This window comes from Lemur catta, chromosome 10 (assembly GCF_020740605.2).
Source record: "Lemur catta isolate mLemCat1 chromosome 10, mLemCat1.pri, whole genome shotgun sequence".
NCBI lineage: Eukaryota > Metazoa > Chordata > Mammalia > Primates > Lemuridae > Lemur > Lemur catta.
Window position 1 is genome coordinate 21,300,283 of NC_059137.1, and position 22,105 is coordinate 21,322,387.

Sequence of the window (22,105 nt, forward strand, 5' to 3'; positions counted from 1 at the left end):
GGGTCTCACTCAGGCTGGTCTCGAACTCCTGACCTCGAGCGATCCACCCGCCTCGGCCTCCCAGAGTGCTAGGATTACAGGCGTGAGCCACCGCGCCCGGCCAGGGCACTACTATCTTTAAAACTCAGAACAAGTTACTAAAACTTTGTGAGGATAATACATACTCATAAAACTGGGATAATAAAATCTCACATTATGAATATCAAATATAAAAATATATATGAAAGTGACTGGTACATTAATAACATACATAGTATATAATAAATGTTAATTGTTAATATTAATACATTCCTCCTAACTCAAGTGCTTCTCAAAGTGTGGTCCAAGAACCACCTAGAGTAGAATCACCAGGAATGTTTGGCCAAAAATGAAAATTATGGACCCTACTCCACACCACTGTATCACTGACCACTCTCAGAGAGTGAAGCCTCAAAGTTTAGACATTTATCAAGTTACTCAGGCAATTCTTATGTACTGTAAAACTTGTGAACCACAGTTTTGAATTATACAGATGTACAACACAGACACAGTACACAGAATCAAAGAATTGGATGTTTAACAAATGAGAGCTTTAAAGAAAAGAAAGCCAAAAAGAAAGCCAAATATTGCATGTTTTCATCCATATGTGGAAGCTAAAAAAGTTAATCCCATGAAGGTAGAGAGTAGAATGATAGTTATCAGACGCTAGGAAGTGTGTGTGTGTGTGTGTGTGTGTGTGTGTGTGTGTATGTGTGGTGAGGAGGGATAAAGAGAGGCTGGGTACATACAGTTAGAAGGAATAATTTTTAGAGTTTGATTGTAATCATTACACATTGTACCCATGTATCAAAATACTACATGTACCCCATAAATACGTACAAATAAAAAGAAAGAAAGAAAGAAAGAAGGAAAGCAAGCAAGCAAGCCAGCCAACCAAGATTCAACCAGGAACTATAAAATAAAACATTTGTTTATTTTGAAATTCCAAAAAGGTCACAGAGTTAGCCTAGTCTCATTTAAAATTCACACAGACCACCACCTAATAATCAAAGAACCTTCTGGGCTAGCACTGGATTTAATACCAAATCACTCAACTTTGAGATTTAAGAGAGGTGAGTAAAATCTCTAAGTCCCAGATGAAGGGAAAGTTATATATTTTTTGTAGTTTCATTTTTCTAGATTAGTTGTGAAATACAGGGATTGAACCACCAGAAAGACAGACCTCAAACAGGAAGTACACTGTTTTGCTGAGACTTTTTAATTTGCTCCCAGCTGACCACTCCAGGATCTGCCCCTAACCATGAACTGCTTTCCTGAGATTGAGATTCCACCTGAGATCCTGAAACCAAAACAGAAAAAACAACATGAGGAGGAAGCTGTGGGCTGAAAAGATATTTTCCCTTTTTTTGTATGGCAGCTCTTCAGATACCCAAGGGGATCTATACTCATTCTCTAAACTGGTAAAACTGTGCCTACTGGTTGTGGGTCCTCAGGCAAATTACTTAATATCTCTATGCCTCAGCTCGAAAACTGGGATGATAAAAGTAATCTATCTTATAGGATTGTTTTAAGAATTATTATCAGGAGTTAACTGAGGCAACAGTACAGAAGCCAAGTTAGTTTCCTCTAACATAGGGATGTTAGCATCTACCTCGTGACAGTGTACATTTAAATACTTAGCACAGTGCCTACATACAGGAAGTTCTTGATAAATACTCATTTTTACTACTTCTTAATCTACTTTTCTCTCTAAATTTGGCATAAGTACATTTCCCCCAATCCTTTTTTTGTCCTCCACCAATACCCACAGCTAACCCTTCTTCCTAGTCTCTGTTGTTCTCATTTTGGGGGTTTTCAGGGGTATGCTAGTGACTCCCATCCATTTAACTTCACAGACAGGGGTGTCCTTCACCTATGCTGAATCAGGTGGTCAGTCATTTTCTTCACCTTGATTCCCATCTGCATCATATTTTCTTTCAAATGCTTCAGTTTCTGGCTTCTGCCTCCCTGTTTTCTGACTATAACAGATGCTTTTTCCTATTAGTATATTTTATGGTAATTTCACTAGGATTTGGGGAAGGAAAAGAGACAATGAGTTCAAAATGCCATCTTTGAAATGGAAATATGATATACTATACTAGGTTTTTGTCCATCTTATCTTTTCTATGTTCTAGTTTCTTAAGAGTAGTAATAATTCTAAGCTATAACTTAGCACCATGCACTCTACAGTACTGCTGAAACTATAATGAAGGAAATCTTTTCATGGCTAGTTTCTAGAAAGATTGTTCTGCACTAACATATTGTGCAGAACAAATTTCACAAATGTACCTAGAAAGAGAATGAGAAAGGTGAGCTAGGAAGGGAAGGAAGGAAGGTTATTACGTATGGTTAAGAAGTTATGAGTGGCTAATACAATTCTGATTTGCTTTATGGTGACTAGCTTCTCAAAAAGACTACTGACTATAGTAAACAAAATTACAGTGTTATATTTCAAAATATCTAGAAGAGGGAATTCTGAGTGTTCTCACCACAAAGAAATGATCAATGTTTGAGGTGATGGATGTATTCAATATCATGATTTGACCATTACACAATGTATACATGTATTGAAACAACACATTGTACCCCATAAATATGTACAATTATTATGTAACAATTAAAAACAAAACAAAAAGACTAGTGATTGTTATGGTGTCACACACTTCACAAAGTTACCATATACCCCATAACCATCATAAAATCTGCGAAGACAGGCTGAGTGTGGTGAGGCTGAGGTGAGAGGATCACTTGAGGCCAGGAGTTTGATACCATCCTGGGCTATATAGCAAGATCCCTATCTCTACAAAAAAAATTAGGTGGCCATGGTGGCATGTGCCTGTGGTCCTAGTTACTCCAAGCTACTCAAGAGGCTGAGGCAGGGATATCATTTGAGCCCAGGAGCTCGAGGTTATAGGAAGCTATGATTGGACCACTGCACTCTACCCTGGGTGACAGAGCAAGACCCTGTCTCTTAAAAAAACAAACAAACAAACAAAAAAAAACCAAAAAAACACACACACACACAAAACTGAGAAGATAGTAAAACACACATACAAACAGACCAATATTATTTAGGCTCTCTTTATCTTTCCATTTTCATTCTCTATACAGATTGTATTAACAGCAAATTTTCCAAATCCTCTACTTGGTAAATACTGGTAAACGTAGTTGGAAGATGATTTCCTTTTGTTCTGAGTTATAATGTTCACCTTGCAAATTAGCTCTTTGGTAATATTATACTGAAAAGCATCAGAAATATGTGTAGGACCATGATGCAAGTGACTTTAGTGAAGTCTGCAATTCAACATAACTTTTGTTAGGTTACCTATACTTGGTCTTTACTTAAGACTTACTCTCTAAATAATGAGGAAAAAGCTAAGACGTTTCCAAGAAAATAATACCTTTTGTTCTCTTTCAATACTCATTAAAATCTTATAGAAGATCAGAACTAGAATAGTTCAGAGTTATAAGTCTGATGTTCATACCCTATAATCCAGCAATTCTACTTGTAAATTTCATCATATAGATATCTTGGCACATAAGTGAACTGTTATATGTACAAAGTTATTCATCACAGGACTGTCTGTAATAGCAAAATATTGAAAATACAACCTGTTCTTTGATAGGGCACTGATTATATTATCATATTTCCATACAATGGAATACTTTGCAGCCATATACAAGAATGTGGAAGCTCTTTATATATGGATATAGAGTGATCTCCAAGATACACTATAAAATAAAAAAAAGCAGAGTACACTAATGCTATAATTTGTAAAAAATTTAAAAAGGGGAAAAAGCATATATATTATTTGTATATATCTATACTACCTCTGGGGGAAGGGGACAAAACAAGTGGCTAATATTGTGGCCCCAGGGGGGAACTGGTCAGATATGAGGAGGAGTAAAAGGAATATTTTTCACTGAATATCCTTGTGTACCTTTTTTTTTTTTTCCTTTTTGGAGACAGGGTCTGCCTCTTGCTGGGGATAGAGTGCAGTAGCATCATGATAGCTCACTTTAACCTCATACTCCTGGGCTCAAGTGATTCCCCTGCCTCAGACTCCCAAGTAGTTGGGACCATGGGACTACAGGTGCATGCCACTACACCTGGCAAATTTTTTCTATTTTTTGTAGAGATGGGGTCTCGCTCTTATGAACTCCTGGCCTCAAGCAATCCTCCCACAGTGCTAGGACTACAGGCATGAGCCGCTGCACTAGGCCTCTTGTGTACCTTTTGAATTATGAACCATGTAAATAGATTTCTTATTTAAAAAAGTTAAATTATCAAGTTCAAGTCCTTAATTTCACAGCTGGGGAAACTGAGGTCCATATTATTTAATAATGACACTGATATACCCTTTAGTCAGCTGAACTCATAACATCTGCTTCTGACGTAAGGCTCTGTAACACTAGATTAACCACTTTCCTCAACCCTCCCATTTCTCCAGATTGCTTGCTGGGAAGCAGCTAAGCAGGAGTGGTTTCTGAGCTTCACATATCCTGTTTTGATGGCAAATAACACAGAAGCTCCTATTTCTCTTGCCCACTCCCACCTTTATGTACAAAGAAGATCAAGTGTACAACTACATTCTTCCCAAAGGCCTTTACAAAAACTTTTATTTGCCTGGTCCGAATAGGACAACTCAAATTTGATATGTCAAACAAACAAACTGAAAAGGTCTTTTAGTTATGCAACGATAGAAGGGCCTAAGTCCAACGGGGAGTGGCTCTTCCAGCTACTATACTTCATTTCTGATACCTTTTGTTGATGGTTAAGCCACATCCTGGAATAACGCAATCACAAGAAGTACCCTTTCATACTCCTCTTACTAGATCCTCTTGTAGCCTTGACACATTTCCAGTCTGCTAACTATGAGTGCTTTAGTGTGATTTATGTAAAGATTTCAGAGTGTTTTATAGACAGTATCCTAGAGTAGAGAAAGCACTACACTAAGCATCAAAGAATCTGAGCTCTAGATCTAAGTCTGTCACACATATTAGCCATGTGACATTAAGCAGATCACCCAAACCTAATAAGAACTATTTTCTTCATTTGCAAAACAGATATAAAAAGACCTATACTGCCATTCTCACAGGATTGTAAGGATCAAATACAATAATATATGTCAAATATTTTCTAATTCTAAGCTATAGTAAATATGAAATATTATTAATTATATCTTGCTTGCTCCTTAGATGAGAAAATTAATCTCTAAAAGGAGATGTTCAAGTCACACATAGGGCTCATTTTCATACTTCTTAAAGTATACAGCCTTTTAGAGTTTGATTTGAAGAACACTAGCTAGTCAGATACATGTATATTGGCAGAGCATTGCTTTAGCTGCCTTCTCGTTATAAGCAAAGGCAGACAATGGTCCTTTAAACTTTCTTTTAGCTATATTATATAGTATTGCAATTGTCTAGATTATGTTGGTTTATCTGAATATATGGTGTAAGGCAGAAACTGGGAAACATCTGAACTGTTGCTTTTTGTTATTCAGTAGGAAGATGCAATTAAATGTACTACACAAGATAATAGGAACTTATATCCCATCAAAACATTAATTAATAAATGATTTAATAAAAATTGTAATAAGAGAATGTAAATGAAAATGAGAAAAGTTGTTTAATACCTCAGATAGAGATTGCATGGTATAGCAGAAAATAACACTGGGCTAGGAATTAGAAGACCTAGGCTCTAGGCTTTTGGGCCTTAGCTATGTGACCCTGAGGAACTCAAGCAATTCATTCACTCATTCAGTATTTATTGTAGGCCAGGCGCGGTGGCTCACACCTGTAATCCTAGCACTCTGGGAGGCCGAGGCAGGAGGATTGCTCAAGGTCAGGAGTTCGAGGCCAGCCTGAGTAAGAGCGAGACCCTGTCTCTACTAAAAAATAGAAAGAAATGATTTGGACAGCTAAAAAAATATAGACAGAAAAAATTAGCCAGGCATGGTGGCGCATGCCTGTAGTCCCAGCTACTCGGGAGGCTGAGGCAGAAGGATTGCTTGAGCCCAGGATTTGAGGTTGCTGTGAGCTGGGCTGACGCCATGGCACTCTAGCCCAGGCAACAGAGCAAGACTCTGTCTCAAAAAAAAAAAAATACATATATATATATTTATTGTATACCTACTGAATGAAGGTACTATTATGAACCCCTATCCTCAAAAAGCCCAAACTGGTGGAAGAGCAAAACATGTAAATAATTAAAATATAACATGAAATGTACTAAGATATACATTATGCATAGGGTTATGTGGAAGCTGATAAAAAGCCATCAGAAAAAGGAGGAGAGAGGAATGAGGGACTATGGGTACACAGTTACAGCATTTCTCTGTCTTTCATTTGATAAATTGAATGACTACATCCTAGGTACACTAAACTGCTTCAAAATTACATAAACACTCATCATAGTTCTAGAATAACTCTACTGTCTAGGAGAAGATTCATCCTGGCTGAAAAAAGTCCTTTAACATGTCACTGGTTGCTAGAGTTTTGCTCTCTTTACACGTTCCCTCCAAATCACTTCTCATATTTACTTTTGAGATGCTTCCATCTCATTATGCTGTATTGCATAATGTCCTCAGCCTACAAAAGCAGGTTGTATACAAAAGCCTAGAGCCATTGTGTAAAGGAAAAGAGGTAGGGTGGACCCTCCTCAAGCCTTTCCTTCTCTGCAGGGCTTTGCATTCCTAAGGATGGGCCCCTCCTCTGCTTGGGGATGTTACCTAAATCATGAAATGATAATACTCAAAGCAATGGAACTTCAAAAGCATTTCCTTCCCAGTCCCTGCTATAAGATTTCTTTTGGCATAAACTGCTCATTGTAATGTATTAAATATCAGACTTTTGATGACTTGTCATACTTAAGTCACAAAAATACAGAAAACTTTTGAGTTTTCAAAATGGCTGTTATGCTAAGAGCTGCATGTGGGAGTACAGGCAAGTCCCTCCCTTTCCTTCTCCTCCACATAACACCTGCCTTGTCAACTGTAAAAGGTAGAGCCTGGTCACTGACTTATCTGACATCACCTAGTAGTTGAAATCATCTTGTTACTGTAAACACTTTGCTTTCCTAGTGATGATTATATCATCTCTTTCTCCCTTGTAGTAATTCTGGTAGGGAAGGTACAAAGAGGAATCAACAGTAGAGCCAAGTTAGAAATGAGAGGGAGAGAAACATTTAAGAATCAGAGATGCTGATGAGTATGGTAAAAATTGTTACTTTTAGAGCACAGCAGTCATTTCATTTAATTCACATTCAGTCTGGAAACTATCTTTCTCAATTCAAAATTGGCATTATAATCCAAAGGAAACTGAATTGAAAAAAAAATTTTTTTTTTGAGACAGAGTCTCACTCTGTTGCCTGGGCTAGAGTGCCGTGGCATCAGCCTAGCTCACAGCAACCTCAAACTCCTGGGCTTAAGCGATCCTACTGTCTCAGCCTCCAGAGTAGCTGGGACTACAAGCATGCACCACCATGCCTGGCTAATTTTTTTCTATATATATTTTAGTTGGCCATATAATTTCTTTCTATTTTTAGTAGAGACTGGGGTCTCGCTCTTGCTCAGGCTGGTCTCGAATTCCTGGCCTCAAGCAATCCACCCGCCTCAGCCTCCCAGAATGCTAGGAATACAGGCGTGAGCCACCCCGGCCTGTGAATTGAAATTTTTAACAGATTAGTACCAGTGCCCCAGGTAGTGTTTACCATGCCTTCCCTCATTCAGTTCTCACAAGAATCCCATGTTCTAGGGACTATGAGAAAAATGAAGTGACTATTGACGTGGAATGGGGCTGGGGAAACTAACTTTTTACTTCATACATTCCTAAGCCATTTGAATGTTTTTTACATCAATCATGTCATTTAGAATAAAAAATTCCATTTCTTTCTGAGCTAAGTACAAACTTGTCACCTTGGCCTTCAAGGTATTTAACAAATATGGCCCTAGATTTCTTTTCAATTTTAATCCACTACATCCCTATGGTGTACTGTTGCCTTATATTCTTAGCAAACTATCCCACAGAGCTCTCTCTCTCTCTTTTTTTTTTTTTGAGACAGTCTCACTCTGTTGCCCGGGCTAGAGTGAGTGCCGTGGCATCAGCCTAGCTCACAGCAACCTCAACCTCTTGGGCTCAAGCAATCCTACTGCCTCAGCCTCCCGAGTAGCTGGGACTACAGGCATGTGCCACCATGCCTGGCTAATTTTTTTCTATATATATTTTTAGTTGGCCAGATAATTTCTTTCTATTTTTAGTAGAGTCGGGGGTCTTGCTCTTGCTCAGGCTGGTCTCGAACTCCTGACCTTGAGCGATTCTCCTGCCTTGGCCTCCCAGAGTGCTAGGATTACAGGCGTGAGCCACCACGCCCAGCCCCACACAGAGCTCTCTTAACCAACTTAACTGACAACACACTGGCTGGGCTACTCTCCAATAGGCAACATTTCTGGTCTCTCCCTGAGTGAAGTTGTATGTTTATCAAGGGTGTCAGCTGCCTTTGTTCACAAACCAATTTATGCCAGTTGTGCTTATTATTGTAAATACGTAATTTAATTATTATGTAAAGCAATGAAGTATAAACAAGAAAAGAAAAATGATAGCAGCAGTTAACATTGAGTACCTACTCCCTGCCATACATTATTCTAAGTGTTTTTCATGAATTAACTCACATAATCTTCAAAAGAACCCTATGAAATGGAAACTATAATTACCCCTATTTTACAAAGGTAGAAACTGAGCAAACTGCCCAAGGCCTATACAACTAATAAAGCACAAAGCAATTTGGCTCCTGAGCTTAAGAATTTAACTACTATACTACATAGCCTCTCTAGTAGTTGTTTCTATAAAAACCATGTTGAATGCTTTAGAAAAACTAGATAAAGGTGAGTCACACAGATAACACACAAGTTTGCTTGGTATGGGAGAGACAACTGTAAGGGCTAGGGGAAAATTTCATAAACACCTGGAAAGATTGTACACTCAGACTGCTTTATAAGTGAAATTATTCATTCCGTGTTAATGATACTATAGATGATATAGACCAGGGGTTGGCAAACTCTGTAAAGGGCCAAATGGTAAACATTTTAGATGTTGTGGGCCATGAGGTTTGTTGCAACTACTCAATTCTGCCATACAGGGCGAGAGTAGCTATAGACAATATGCAAATGAGCAAGGCTCTGTTACAATAAAACTTTATTTACAAAAACTGGTAGCAGACTGGGATAAGATTTGGCCTACAGGCTATAGTTTGTTGATCCCACACGCCAAGAAAAGGCTGAGGCCTTATGATAAAAGAATGGCAAAAGAATGTTTACATTTTCAGTTAAAATACAATGTTTAAGAAACGTATGTACCTAATATCTGTATGATTCCCTGCTTTAACTTACTTTTTCAGTTAACCAACTAATGGCTCTAAAAGTCTGCTTTCAGTGACTAAGTGAATAGAACGTGATATCAATCCCCCAGAACCTATATTTTAATGCATATCCCTATCACCACACCTCTGATATAACTTAGTTTTAATTTTAAACTATTAATTTTGAAAAGCATTCACCCATGTAGATTAGTATGGGTGTACTTGTATATACAGATTGTCATCTCTGCCATAAACTGCTGATAATTTGAAAGGAATTGTTAAAACTGCTGCTTCCCAGTCAAACTTCAGGTCAATGAATTTTATGAATACATCTGAAAGTTGTATAATACACTTAAGTGAAACAAATAAACAAAAATGCTTAATTCAAACTTGAGATCAAAGCTGTGCCTTACTTACCTTTGTATTCCGGGCAGTACTCAGTAGATGTCTAGATCTAATCTACTCCTTTTACAAAGTGTTTAGGGAGCCTGGAGCTCAGAGTGCTTGGGACAAGAATTCAGGTTTCTTGATTCCTATCTAAAGATAGCCTAATTCAGGAAGACAATGGCTTTTTAGGTGTACTTAACCTTGCAGTTCAAAGCATGAGGAAGACTCACCATCTTTCCCTTCCTCATACTGCCTGCCAATGAGAATCAGCAGCCGTGTTCCTGCACATCGGGGCATGCATATTTGTGATGTTCCAATCACCAAAAACGCTACTAACATCCAGGATAAAAACCCCTCCACCCAAGAATGCAAGATAAGAGCTCAAATGTTCCCTTAGCATTTTTTTTAAAGCACCACTCAGATGTTTCAGTGCTGCAATGACAATGACCAGTACTGGGGAGAGGGGTTAGTTAGAAAGCGCTATGGCACTTATCTAGTTCACCCCCCAGGTAGCCAAGTGAAGTTCACACTCTAAAAAGACCTACCGCAATATGTTCCAATTCTAGTGTTAGATTCCAGGTGCATCATTGCAACTGTCAGCCATCACTACTTTAACCATCTCAATCTATACAGTAAACACAGGAAGCAGACCAATAAATAGCCTTATCCTCAGTTAAACAGAGGAATAATTTACTTACAAAATTTATAGTTACATATGATATTTCTAGCCATCCTATTCCCCTCTTCTCCCTCGCCTGGAGCTTTAGACAGTACTATCACCTTCAATTAACAGTACAGCATTTGTACCTTTCTGGAAGCTACCTATAAAAGTCAAGAACTCTCACTGGGTTCTCTGGGTCACACGGGGAAAAAAATCCTAAGATTGTAAATTAAGGAATAAGGGAACAAGGATGAATTTCATTATTCAATCTAATAAAGAATTATGAGACCCCATTATGGGCATGAAGGCTTACAATGTAGCAGCATGCAAACTATAATAAAAAGCAGAACTGGGGACATGCTAGGAGGTGCAAAGTTCTCTGGGAGGGAGCCACCTATCACTTAACTTCAATTTCATGCTAACAGATTAAAACATTCAGGTACGAGACACCTGTAGTACCAACCTGATGGTGAGGGGAAGCCCTGAGTGTAAGATTCCAGTGAGATCTGTGGAAATGGAAGCTACACTGGGACACTATCTGCTTATCCACACCTTGGCTAAGCCAGGCCTACCCCAAGATTGATCCAAGAATGATACCAGCTTAACCAAAGAAATACTTATGTAAGATACGGAGAGGGTAGAAATCGGAGGCAGAGGAGTCGGCAACAACTGATGTTGATTTAGGACTGTCGCAGGAAGACTCAGCAAAATCCAGGCCAAGGTTGTGGCTGGGAATTTTCTGCCTCCAAAGTTTCCTCCTTTCCATCACCCACCCCAGAAATATATTGGTTTTCCCGCACCTCACCTGTGCGGCATACAGGTGGACTCTAGAAAGGGGACTTTCCTCAAGATGTAAGCCACGGTCTAGCAACAACCACTCTGTAAGGGCACACAGTGTTTATTAAGGGCCGGTAAGGTTCTTGTTCACCCATCAGCTAAGACCTGAATCAAAGGACCAGGAGTCTCTCAGACTGCTCTTTTACTCTGTGTGACCTCGGACTAGTCACCCAAGTGCTTAGTTCCTCGGTTTCCCTATCTGTAAATTCTGAGATTACAAGGAGATCGGGATGGCATTCGACGACCTCTGAAGTCTAAAAGCTTCTGGACCAGCCAGCACGGAAGAGCACAAATGGTCCGTTGCCCAGACGGGGAAACTGAGGCACCGAGCACGCGGCCCCAAGGTCACTCCAGGGGCCAGGCCGGAGCTCAGGTCTCCAACCTGCCAGTCCCGGGCTCCTTCACCTTCCGCTGAGCTGAGAAAAGCCGCGAGGAGGGTCCTTGTCTGGGAGGGAAAGGACGGTGCCTCTGCCAGGATTGCAAGACGGGAAAGGGGAGGACTTACCTTCCCAGGTCGAGTTCAGCCACTGGCGCCTTCCTCTCAGAATCTTAATCTCTCCCCTTCACGGCTCTTCAGAAGCCCCCTCCACTTCTGCCAGGCTCGACGTGTCCACGACCGCCACCGAGGCCGAGGACTCCCGCCCCTTTCCCGCCCCCTGCCTCTCTGACCAATCCGCGCTCAGGACTTTGGAGTCCCGCCCCCTCTGAGGGCTGGAGAGGCCTGACGTCACGCGGCGCGCGTGCCCGCGCGAACCTCTCATTTGCCTTTGCCCCACCTTCTCCAGAGTCTAGACTACTTTCGGCGGAGCAACCGTACGAGAGTTCGCCCTGCCGGCAACCAGCACGCTGTCGCGGCATTTTACGACGTCAGCAGTGACAGGCCCCTGGGCCTTGGAAACATTCAGCTTCCTCCCTCCATCCTGGTGAAAGCCAACGCGATGTTCGGTGCTGGGGACGAGGACGACACCGACTTCCTCTCGCCCAGCGGCGGGTGAGTGACTGAGAAGCGTGAGCCACAGGGCAGATTGGAGGGAGTTGATCTCTTCTCAGGCCTCTTCTCAACTTCCGGGTCCTGACTCTTGCCACATTCCGGTGCTGTACGCTTCTCAGAATCTGGGCAGGGCACGCTACTGTGCTGAGTTTGTTGATGTCACCTTTTTAGTGCTTTACATTCTTCCGCAGGTCCAGGCAGAATAAATTGCTTTTTTCCCCCCACAGCTAGGCATGTTTGCCTCTATTCTTGCACACCGAGCCTCCTAGATTATGAGCCCTGACAGGACAGGGATTGCTTATGTTGTTCATCTCTGTCTAGCGCTCAGCACTGTACTTGGCACGTAGTGCTCAGGAAATGCATGTTGAATGAATAATAGCTGCGAAATTGCACTTCGTAAACTCTAAAGCTTAAAACCAATGTAAGAGACTTTGGTCATTATCCCCTGCCCTCAAACATTATACATTATCAGCTTGGGATAGAATTCTTCAAAGAGATGCGGGGTTTTGTCTCTTTCAGTAATCAGTTTAGCCTTTTTCATTTTTTTTGTGTCAGTGGACAGCTTGACTCCCTCCAAACTTGTGAGCTGCCAAGCTCTAATCCTTGCAGAGTCTTTCTTTGAACATCTGCTTAACAAATTTTTGCATGCTGAAGAATGTACTGAAAAATGTATGTACACTAACATGTGCCCCTCATTCTGCTAAATGCTAAGAGGTTACAAAGATGATTAAGCTTCCATACTCTGCCCTCAATTTGCTTCCATATCTTTTGGAGAGGTCAATATGTGAATGACCATAAAGTGACACTGGCCTTCTTTTGGTCTTAAATAGGAGCTTTTGACTTAAATTAACTAGCTCTATATTACCTCTTCTTAAGTCTTCTTTTTACTCTCACCACGCAGTTCCACCCGTACCCCTACATTAGATGGCCCACATTCACTTAGTTCCACTTTGAATTCTTTCATTACTCAGTTATTTTAGAGTTAAGCTGTGTTTTGGTTCCTTTTTTCCCACCTATTCTACCCAAAACATTCATTAACATCTCCACACCTTCCAGCTTCCCTGCTGCTGTTGACTCTGTAGTCAGCCTTTTGAATTAAGGATGCTTCCTGCAAACCTGTTTTGTGTATAGCTGTGTATTAGGTCACTATATAAGATTTCCAAGATACACTTTAAATTTGTATTCCTAACTATGTGAAAGTATTTGGGGGAAGTCTGTAAAGGAATGTTAGGTCTTCAACTTCCATGCAACGAGCAGTCCTAGCTGACTGAAAATTACTGGGTAGGTAATGACAGTCATGTGCTCTTTTCCAGATTTCCTGGCCCAAGATAAGTTTTTGGTGGCTCACCAATTCTTCTTTCCTGAGCAGGCTTATCAAGGATCTGAGACACTTTAATTGTAGGCATGTGACTGTGCTCCTAGACATAGACCACAACTAATTTGATGATAAAAGACTCAGCAAAGAAAGTTATAGTTTATTTTTGTTTTTAAAAATAACCAGGAAAACAGAATCAAATTTAAGATTGAGAATATGGAAAGTTTCACCAGCGTTCTCTGATGTAGCTATTCCTTCCTTTGTTTTCTCTAAGGAAGTAGAACATATGACAGTGAACACTGCAGCTGCTTTTAGGTTCCTCTTTTATAACTGTACTTTACGGTAAATATGCTTGTTTAAGTTTCAAGTCTCTTAATTTATTTTATTTATTTATTTATTTCAGGATATTATGGGGGTACAAACATTTTGGTTACATGTTATGGCTTTGCCACACAAGTCTCTTGATTTAAACATATGACTTACTTGATTCCATTAAGGATATTTAGGCCTAATAGAAGTGGGAGTATCTAGATGACTGATAATCTGTCTTCTGAGTTTCTGGGCTTCTTAAAGTCCATAATTAACCTAGTAGTGGTAATCAGGAAGCTTGCTTTTTTTGTTTGTTTTTGTTTTAACCCTTTCCCCACCATTGTGTCTTTGAAATGAAGAAATATGTGAATGCTTGCTAAGTGCATGATACTTGGCTTCAGCAAATACAAATAGGAATAAGGCACAGCCCTTAAGAAACTTCCATTTTAGTAGTAGGGTAAAATCAATCCAGTAATAATCATCCCAAAGCATTTTTAAGGGGACAGATTTATATATATTTTTATATATACTTACATATATGTAAAAATACACACACTTGTTTTAGATTATGTAACAAGTATATGTAAGCAAATCTGATTAGCATAGTAATGATAAATCACCAGTGTGGACGTAGAAAAAAGATAAATTCAGAACTGATCATTGTAAGATTTTTGGATGGTCAGCGCCAGAGAAAGAAAGACAAGCAGAATAGAAAGGGGTAAGCAACGAGGCTTTATTTGAACGCTCCTGGGCAAGGGTAACGGGTCCCAAGAGAGGGGCCCTAGAAGTTGAGTCACCCAGAAGTTTTGTGTGGGTTTATATGTGTTTTAGAGCTGGGGGATGGGGACTTTTCAGTTCCCTTACGGTTTTAGGGTGGGTATTGAGAACTAGGAGGGGCTGGTGGTATGTATGGATTCCAGGAACTGAGACCCTTATCAGGGTAACCATCCAGGTTTGGCTATTGCCCTGCAGGCATTGTTCTCTCTCTCTCTCTCTCTCTCTCTCTCTCTCTCTCTGGCAGGTCTCGTGGGCTTCTTTTTTCATTAGGGAGGGGAGGGGTGCCCGCCACCAGCCTTATAATCTTCAGAAAGCATTTTAAGTTCTGTAAAAGAAATGGAAAAGTCCAGATTCTAATGTTGATGGCCCCCAGTTAGTAGTGTAACTTTGGACAAGTCACTTCCCATTCTTGTCCCTCCATACCCCAACCTATTAAATAATGAAATTTGTCCTAGATGATCTTTGAGACCTTTCCCATTTCCATTCTTTGTATTTATGCTAATATTAGTTTACTGTTGCAGGTCAGTTTGTGCATAAATCACACATGCTTCCTCCCTTACATGGGTATCTGAGTTGAATGGGCAATTTAAGGTAATAGGATGTGTTCACAAGTATATAAGACATGTATTGTGTGCTTGCTCACTACCAGCTACTATACTAAGGAATATATATACATTATTGTATTTATTCATCCCATCTGCTTTATGTGGTATTTTTAACTATTATATCCATTTTACAAATGGGAAAGGTTCAGGGAGGTAAGTTGCCCAAGGCCACACAGCTAGAAAGTAATAGAGCTTGCATTTCAAATCAGGTAGGCAGATTCCACCAGACCTGCCCATGTGCCATTATTATTGCTATTGAAGTTGCTGTTTAATGCCACAATTCATTAGAAGAGTACTTTACCAACAAAAGAATTCAGGTTTATTAAAATATATTGATACAGTGTAAATGCATGTGTTTTTGTTTTTGATGAGAAAGAAAAGGATTATAAAACTGAGGTGAGGTAAGGACCTTGGTAACTAAATGCATTGGCTAACATTTATTTTTAAAATGTAATTAATGCTGTTGTGACTTTTCCCATGAATTATAAACATAGTGTCTCAAGTCCAGAGTTGTTAGCAAGCCCATTCTTGCTAACTAACATAATTAGAAGATTATATACATTTGAGAGCATCTTAGAAGTGGAAAAATGTAATGATTTACAAGAAACTTACCCCCCTAAGTCCGTATAGAGTCCATTTAAAATATTAATAGGAAATGGAATTAATCTAAAAGATAATAGATCAACCTGGCTTTTGGATTGATTTTGCAATCATCATTTTGCTGGCCTTTAGAACATCTATGGAAGCAGAGTTTACTTATGATACTTTTGTCTTTCCTTTGAAAGAGGATATACCTACAAAATTAGATCAGCAAACTCAATACCCATGGTTTACTAAAGCTAACAAGGTCATTCTTTTCTTATTATCTATGCATAGGCTCTTATATCTTAACTAGATGCTAATCTTTATACCTTTTCACTATGTTAAAGACATGGCCCAACCCTCCCAGAATCTTATTCCTTTAGGGAATCTGCCTGGATTGTCCTGCCTAAAAGAAGAAACCTTGGTTTGTTCTTCTATATTCCATTAACATTTGTCAATGTCTTACTTAGGCCAGCACTGCTCTCCCTCAAATATTACAATTGCAATCTCGTTTAAGCTTCTCAGTCCTTGAAAGTAGGCATTTTGGGTCCATTTTCAGAAAACTTAAAGGAAACTTATAGTAGACCACTTGGAGAAAACAAGGTAATAGTTTCAAATCATATTAAATTTATTTTGCAAAATGTTAATATGTATTTTTATATATATAAATTGTTTTTTTTTAAACCATAAAAGTTGTTGTGAAGTTTCAATATTTACTTCACCTAAAGGATGCCTTGGAGAAGAGTTCAGAGCTAGACTAGACTTTGAGTTCACTTATTGAGACTATTATACCAACCCTGGGCAAAATACAGGCATATCTCATTTTGTTGTTCTTGGCTTTATTGTACCCCGCAGATATTGTGTATTTTACAAATTGAAGGCTTGTGACAACCCTGTGTTGAGCAAGTCTATTGATACCACTTTTCCAACAGCATGTACTCACTTCATGTCTCTGTGTCACATTTTGGTAATTCTTGCAATATTTCAAACTTTTCATTATTATTATATTTGTTATGGTGATCTGTGATCAGTTATCTTTGATGTTACTATTGTAATTATTTTAGGGCTCCACAAACCATACTCATAAGACAGCAAATTTAATTGAGAAATGTTGTTTGTGTGCTGACTGCTCCACTGACCAGCTGTCCCCCATCTCTTTCCCACTACTCAGGGTTACCTATCCCCTGAGACTCAACAGTATTGAAATTAGGCCAATTAATAACCCTACAGTGTTTCTAAGTGTTCAAGTGAATGAAAGAATTGCACATCTCTCACTTTAAATCAAAAGGTAGAAATGATTAAGCTTAGTTAGGAAGGCATGTTGAAAGCCAATATAAGCTAAAAGCTAGGCCTCTTATGCCAAACAGGCAAGTTATGAATGCAAAGGAAAAGTTCTTGAAGGCAATGAAAAGTACCACTCCAGTGAACACATGAACGATAAGAAAATGAAACAGCCTTATTGCAGGTATGGAGAAAGTTTTGGTGGTCTGGATGGAAAAATCAATCCAGCTGCAAATATTCCCTTAAGCCAAAGGCTAATCCAGAGCAAGGCCCTAGATCCCTTCTATTCTGTGAAGGCTGAGAGAGGTGAGGAAGCTGTTTGAAGCTAGCAAGATCCTCCACCAGCAAAAAGATTATGATTTGCTGAAAGCTCAGATGATCATTAGCATTTTTTAGCAATAAAGTATTTTTAAATTAAGGTATGCACATTGTTTTTTTTAAACATAATGCTATCGAACACTTTAATAGACTCCAGTATAATGTAAACATAACTTTTATGTGTACTGGAAAACCAAAAAATTGTGACTCACTTTATTGTAATATTTGCTTTATTGTAGTAATGTGGAACTGAACCCACAATATCTCTGAGGTATGCCTGTATACAGTCAAGAGGTGATTGTAATAAATAATCAATTACCATGTCATGTGATGAAGGATTGAGTTCTATTAATCTCTATGGAGTACAACTACATACAACAACTGCCCCTGTTATATATCTCATGTTACAGTCCCTCATTAGATTATAAGCTCCTTCAAAGTAAAATGCAGTTTTGCCCACCAGTGTATACTTAGCACAGTGTCTGACCTATTTCTTGAATGAATGAAGTACAGAGGACTATGGGAGCACCTAGGAAGATCATCTAACCTACACTTTGAGATTAGGGGCAAATTCCAGGGGACAGGAAGAACAAGAAGAATATTTCAGGCAGAGGGAACAGTATTTCCAAAGGCTGGAGATTTAAAAGATCTTGCTTCCTTTGAGAAACTGACAGTTCCTCAGGGTGGCTCTAGCACTCAGCTGGAAGTGAGAAATGGCCAGATATGAAGCTGGAGAAGTAAGAAGAGGTGAGGTCTTAAAGGGCCTTGTAAAGCTATCTTGTGGAGTTTGTATTTTTATCTTGGTAATATTGAGGTGTCATTGAAGGTTTTAAGGAGGAGAAAGACTTTGTTAAATTTGGTTTTTAGAAAGACCACTGTGAATGATCAAGGGAAGTCAAGGGAAGAGTTTGTTTGAAGAAGAACAAATTAATTGACAGTATAAAAAGGTAGCATGAGGTCAAGTAGGATAAGGAGTGATAAACTGGGTTTAGTGACAAAGAGGTTATTGGTGATCTTAGCAAGAGCAGTTTCAGTGGAATGGTGGGAGCATAATGCAAGGGATGATACAAGAATGGTCCTACCTGTTAGATGATATGATAGCAGGGACCATGTTTGATAGGTAAGTTTGTAATATAGTTTCATTTTAATTTAATAAACTAGTAAGAATCAGGAGGGAGAGTAACCAATAGGGGTGACTAGAAACTATGATTTGCTAAAAGCAAGAATTTACAGTTTGAAGAAACCACAGAGAGCATCTAGACTAATCACCTCAATCTATAATGGAGAAACTGAGGTCCAGAAAGAAAACATGCCTTGACCAGAGTTTTATGGATGAGCAGGGTCAGATGATGATGTTCAGATCAGATATACAATCTTGATTTCAAAGATACTTAGCTGCTATTTCCAGTATTGAATGGTGAGATATACAGTCAAGGAGGTATTTGTTCAAGGTTGGAGGTAAGCTGTTTTTATAATGATTCCAATGTGGGATATGTCAATGAAATTTCGTTTTCTACTAACAGTGCCAGACTGGCCTCTCTTTTTGGACTGGATCAGGCCGCTGCTGGCCATGGAAATGAATTCTTCCAGTACACAGCCCCAAAGCAGCCTAAGAAAGCCCAGGGAACAGCAGCAACAGGTAAGTATGGTTGTGCCTTAACAGATTAGTTGCAAGAGTAGGCAGCCTTCTAAAAGTGACGTGCCAGGTCATCTGTCCTTGACCACTCTGGCTAAGCTCACCGCCAATGTTGGATGCCTTTCTAAGATCTGGGATCCTGAATTCCAGCAACTAGATTGTGTGCCTTTGTTGGGAACTGATGGAGAAGGTTGTAGGCAAGCTCTTCTGCCCCATGTGGACACCACTCTCTAAAACTGCCCAAGGCACTCTAAGTAGACACTGTGCAATGTTTTGGAAATAAGGAAGAACTACTTTTCAGATCTTTCACCTGGATGAGTTGAGTTAGCTATAGGCTGACTGAATTTTTCCCAACTAGACAGTTACATGCATTGCTGTATCCCCTGTACCTTTCACTGTGATGGACACGATGGATATTAATTGAATGAACATGTGTTCAATGAAAAGGAGAGGAGGGACTGACATATTTAAAATACCTGCTGCGAGTCTGGTCTCGGGTACTTTACATGAGTTGTCTTATTTCATTCACAACAATTCTGTGAAATAGGTGTGACTACCACCATTTTAGAGGCTCAAAGAGGTTAAGGAACTTGATCAAGGTCATACAGTAGTAAGTGACAGAGTTGAAATTTAAACTCTGATCTGACTGACTCCAAATCTTTTATTCCTTTCTCTATACTTTGCTGTCTTTGTGTAAGAACCTAAAGAGGAGTAAGGGACAGATAGTAATAGTCCTGAGAAGGACAGGTAGTGAGGAACATTAAATTAAATATTTGTTAAATGCAGATAAACCATTGAGTGCGTTTTACATGCTAGGCACAGTGCTGGCCCTGAGTATATTTGTCAGGATATTTAGAGTTGAGTAGTTGTAATAGATGCCATGTGGCCCATGTAAGAGGATAAAAGAAACCATTTCCTCCTTTATTCTCTACTCTCTACTCACTCACAGCACACTTCTATGACCCTGGATGTGGGGTCGAGGGTTTCCTCACATACCAAGCAGTTCTCCAGCAGACACCAACTGGGTATCCTATAGTTCAGTTTAATTCTGATGCTTTCCAACTGGAGATAGTGTCAGATCCCACAGATTGGGGGCTCAGTTCCACAAGACTGGCCCCATTTCAAATGCCAATCGCAAGTCCAGCCACTTGTAGTTCTGACCATCTGGCTACAAACTGGGATTCCCACTGCCCCCTGCTTGGATTTGATTAATTTGCTAGGATGACTCACAGAACTCAGGGAAACATTTTCATACCTTTTCTGGCTTATTATAAAGGATTTTGTGAAGGATACAGATGAACAGCCAGTTGAAGAGGTGGATAGGGCGAGGTATGGGAGGAGGGTGGAGCTTCTGTGCCCTCTCTGGGTGCCTCCCAGCACCTCCATGTGGTTAGCAACCCAGAAATTCATCAAATCTTGTTGAAGAGTTTTTATAGAACTTGGTTCCCCTCCACTCCCTTTTCTGGAGGCCAGTGAGTGGGGCTGGAAGTTCTAACCCTCTAATCCTCTAATCACTTTGTCTTTCTGGTGATTGGCTCCATCCTAAGGCTATCTAGGAGTCCCTCTCTAAGTCATCCCATTAGTATTGTTAAAAGCCAAAATTATAACAAATTTAGTTTTAAGACCTTACTTCGTTTTCATTTGCAATTCTAGAATTGGGCAATACCTTATTCTATGAAATAGAATGTTCCAATGAGCTGAGCAGAGGAAGTGGGCTTTATAGGAAGAAAAGGGCTAAAGAAAGTAGAAACAGAACAAAAAAACTGTTGCTCATTTCAAAGTTTCCTTGTATAGGTTAAAGCAGAGGGGACTTTCTTATCATGCTGGCTAAAACTGGTTTATTTGGGGATTTGGCTGTTATCTCTCTCTCTCTCTTGGAAAGTCAGATAAACAACTTAGTTTTGGCTTGTTGATGTGGAACTTTAGAATGAGTAACTCTATTTTGATTTGATCTGTTGGGCCTAGTGCAGGAGCTCAGTCCAAACCAATGGCCTCCTACAAATTTTATAATATTTAAAAACATAAACTCAGGTATAATCAAAAGGACTTAAAACAAAAGAAACTCCTATCATTCAGACAATTCTGAGGGTTTTAGGAACTTCATGCAAGAACCAAATATACAACAAAAGATGTTTTTATCACCCTTATCACTTAGGAAATTACAAGGGACTTAGGAACTCTGTGTCCGGAACTGGGGACAAAGACAAAACATATTTCATATTGTACCACAGCCCATTGGCCCTTTATTTTTTTAACTGATAAATTGTGATCTTTTTATTTTACATTTTATTTTTGTTTATTTATTTTTTATTCCCATTGGCCCTTTACAGAAAATGTTTGCTGACCCTTGCTTTAAATGTTACCTGTCACTTTTGGCAACTTTGCTATAGGTTGCTTCTCTTATTCTCCAAGCCATAACCTGGCCATATTTCTAATAGACTATGCTTCTACATTTCCCTGGCATATCTTTTCATCAACTGTGTGCTTCTGAGTTAAAGTGATAGGGGTAAAATGAGTGTGGAGAAAAAGAAACAACCTTAATCCCCTCCTGATGAAATGACTTGACTTTTTATTTTTAATTTAATTTAATTTTTTTTTTTTTTTAGAGGCAGGGTCTCACTGTGTTGCCCAGGCTGGAATGCAATGGCTATTCACAGGTGCAATCATAGTACCCTACAGCCTCTAACTCCTGGGCTCAATCAATCTTACTGCCTCAGCCTCCTGAGTGGCTAGGACTATAGGCGTGTGCCACAGTGCCCAGCTTACTTGATTTTTTTCAAAATCAGGAAGTAGCAAGTATGAGTTAGTTATATAAATACTTTTAAGCAGGGAACTATACAGACATTTCAACTTAAAATTTACCTATACATTCTTCTTTAGGCATTTACAAATACTTTATTTGTAATACAGGAGACCCTGTGTGTTTAAGGGAAATATGTAAGTCTTTATGGGGAAGATGGCTGCAGCATAGTTCTTGAATCTCTTCAAATCGTATTATAAAAACAGGCAGAACAACAACTAGATATAAAAACA

At 39.4% G+C, this 22,105-nt stretch overlaps 2 protein-coding genes across 4 annotated transcripts in view; one reads left to right on the forward strand and one right to left on the reverse strand.

The window, feature by feature from the left end:
* Positions 1-11,893, reverse strand: part of SLC31A1 (solute carrier family 31 member 1) — a 30,558-nt gene extending 18,665 nt beyond the window's left edge. The window contains exons 1-2 of one of the 2 annotated variants that reach the window (XM_045563596.1): positions 11,764-11,893; positions 1,202-1,318 (exon numbers count right to left, since the gene is read on the reverse strand). The gene's annotated coding sequence lies outside the window, so the exon portion shown is untranslated. The remainder of the gene's footprint in view (positions 1-1,201; positions 1,319-11,763) is intronic. The other variant, XM_045563595.1, reaches the window with a different exon arrangement.
* Positions 11,894-12,074: 181 nt separating this feature from the next.
* FKBP15 (FKBP prolyl isomerase family member 15) overlaps positions 12,075-22,105 on the forward strand; it is a 54,191-nt gene continuing 44,160 nt past the window's right edge. Inside the window, exons 1-2 of one of the 2 annotated variants that reach the window (XM_045563584.1) lie at positions 12,075-12,249; positions 18,960-19,075. In XM_045563584.1, the coding sequence (XP_045419540.1) occupies positions 12,197-12,249; positions 18,960-19,075 (169 nt within the window). In that variant the 5' untranslated portion in view covers positions 12,075-12,196. The remainder of the gene's footprint in view (positions 12,250-18,959; positions 19,076-22,105) is intronic. The other variant, XM_045563586.1, reaches the window with a different exon arrangement.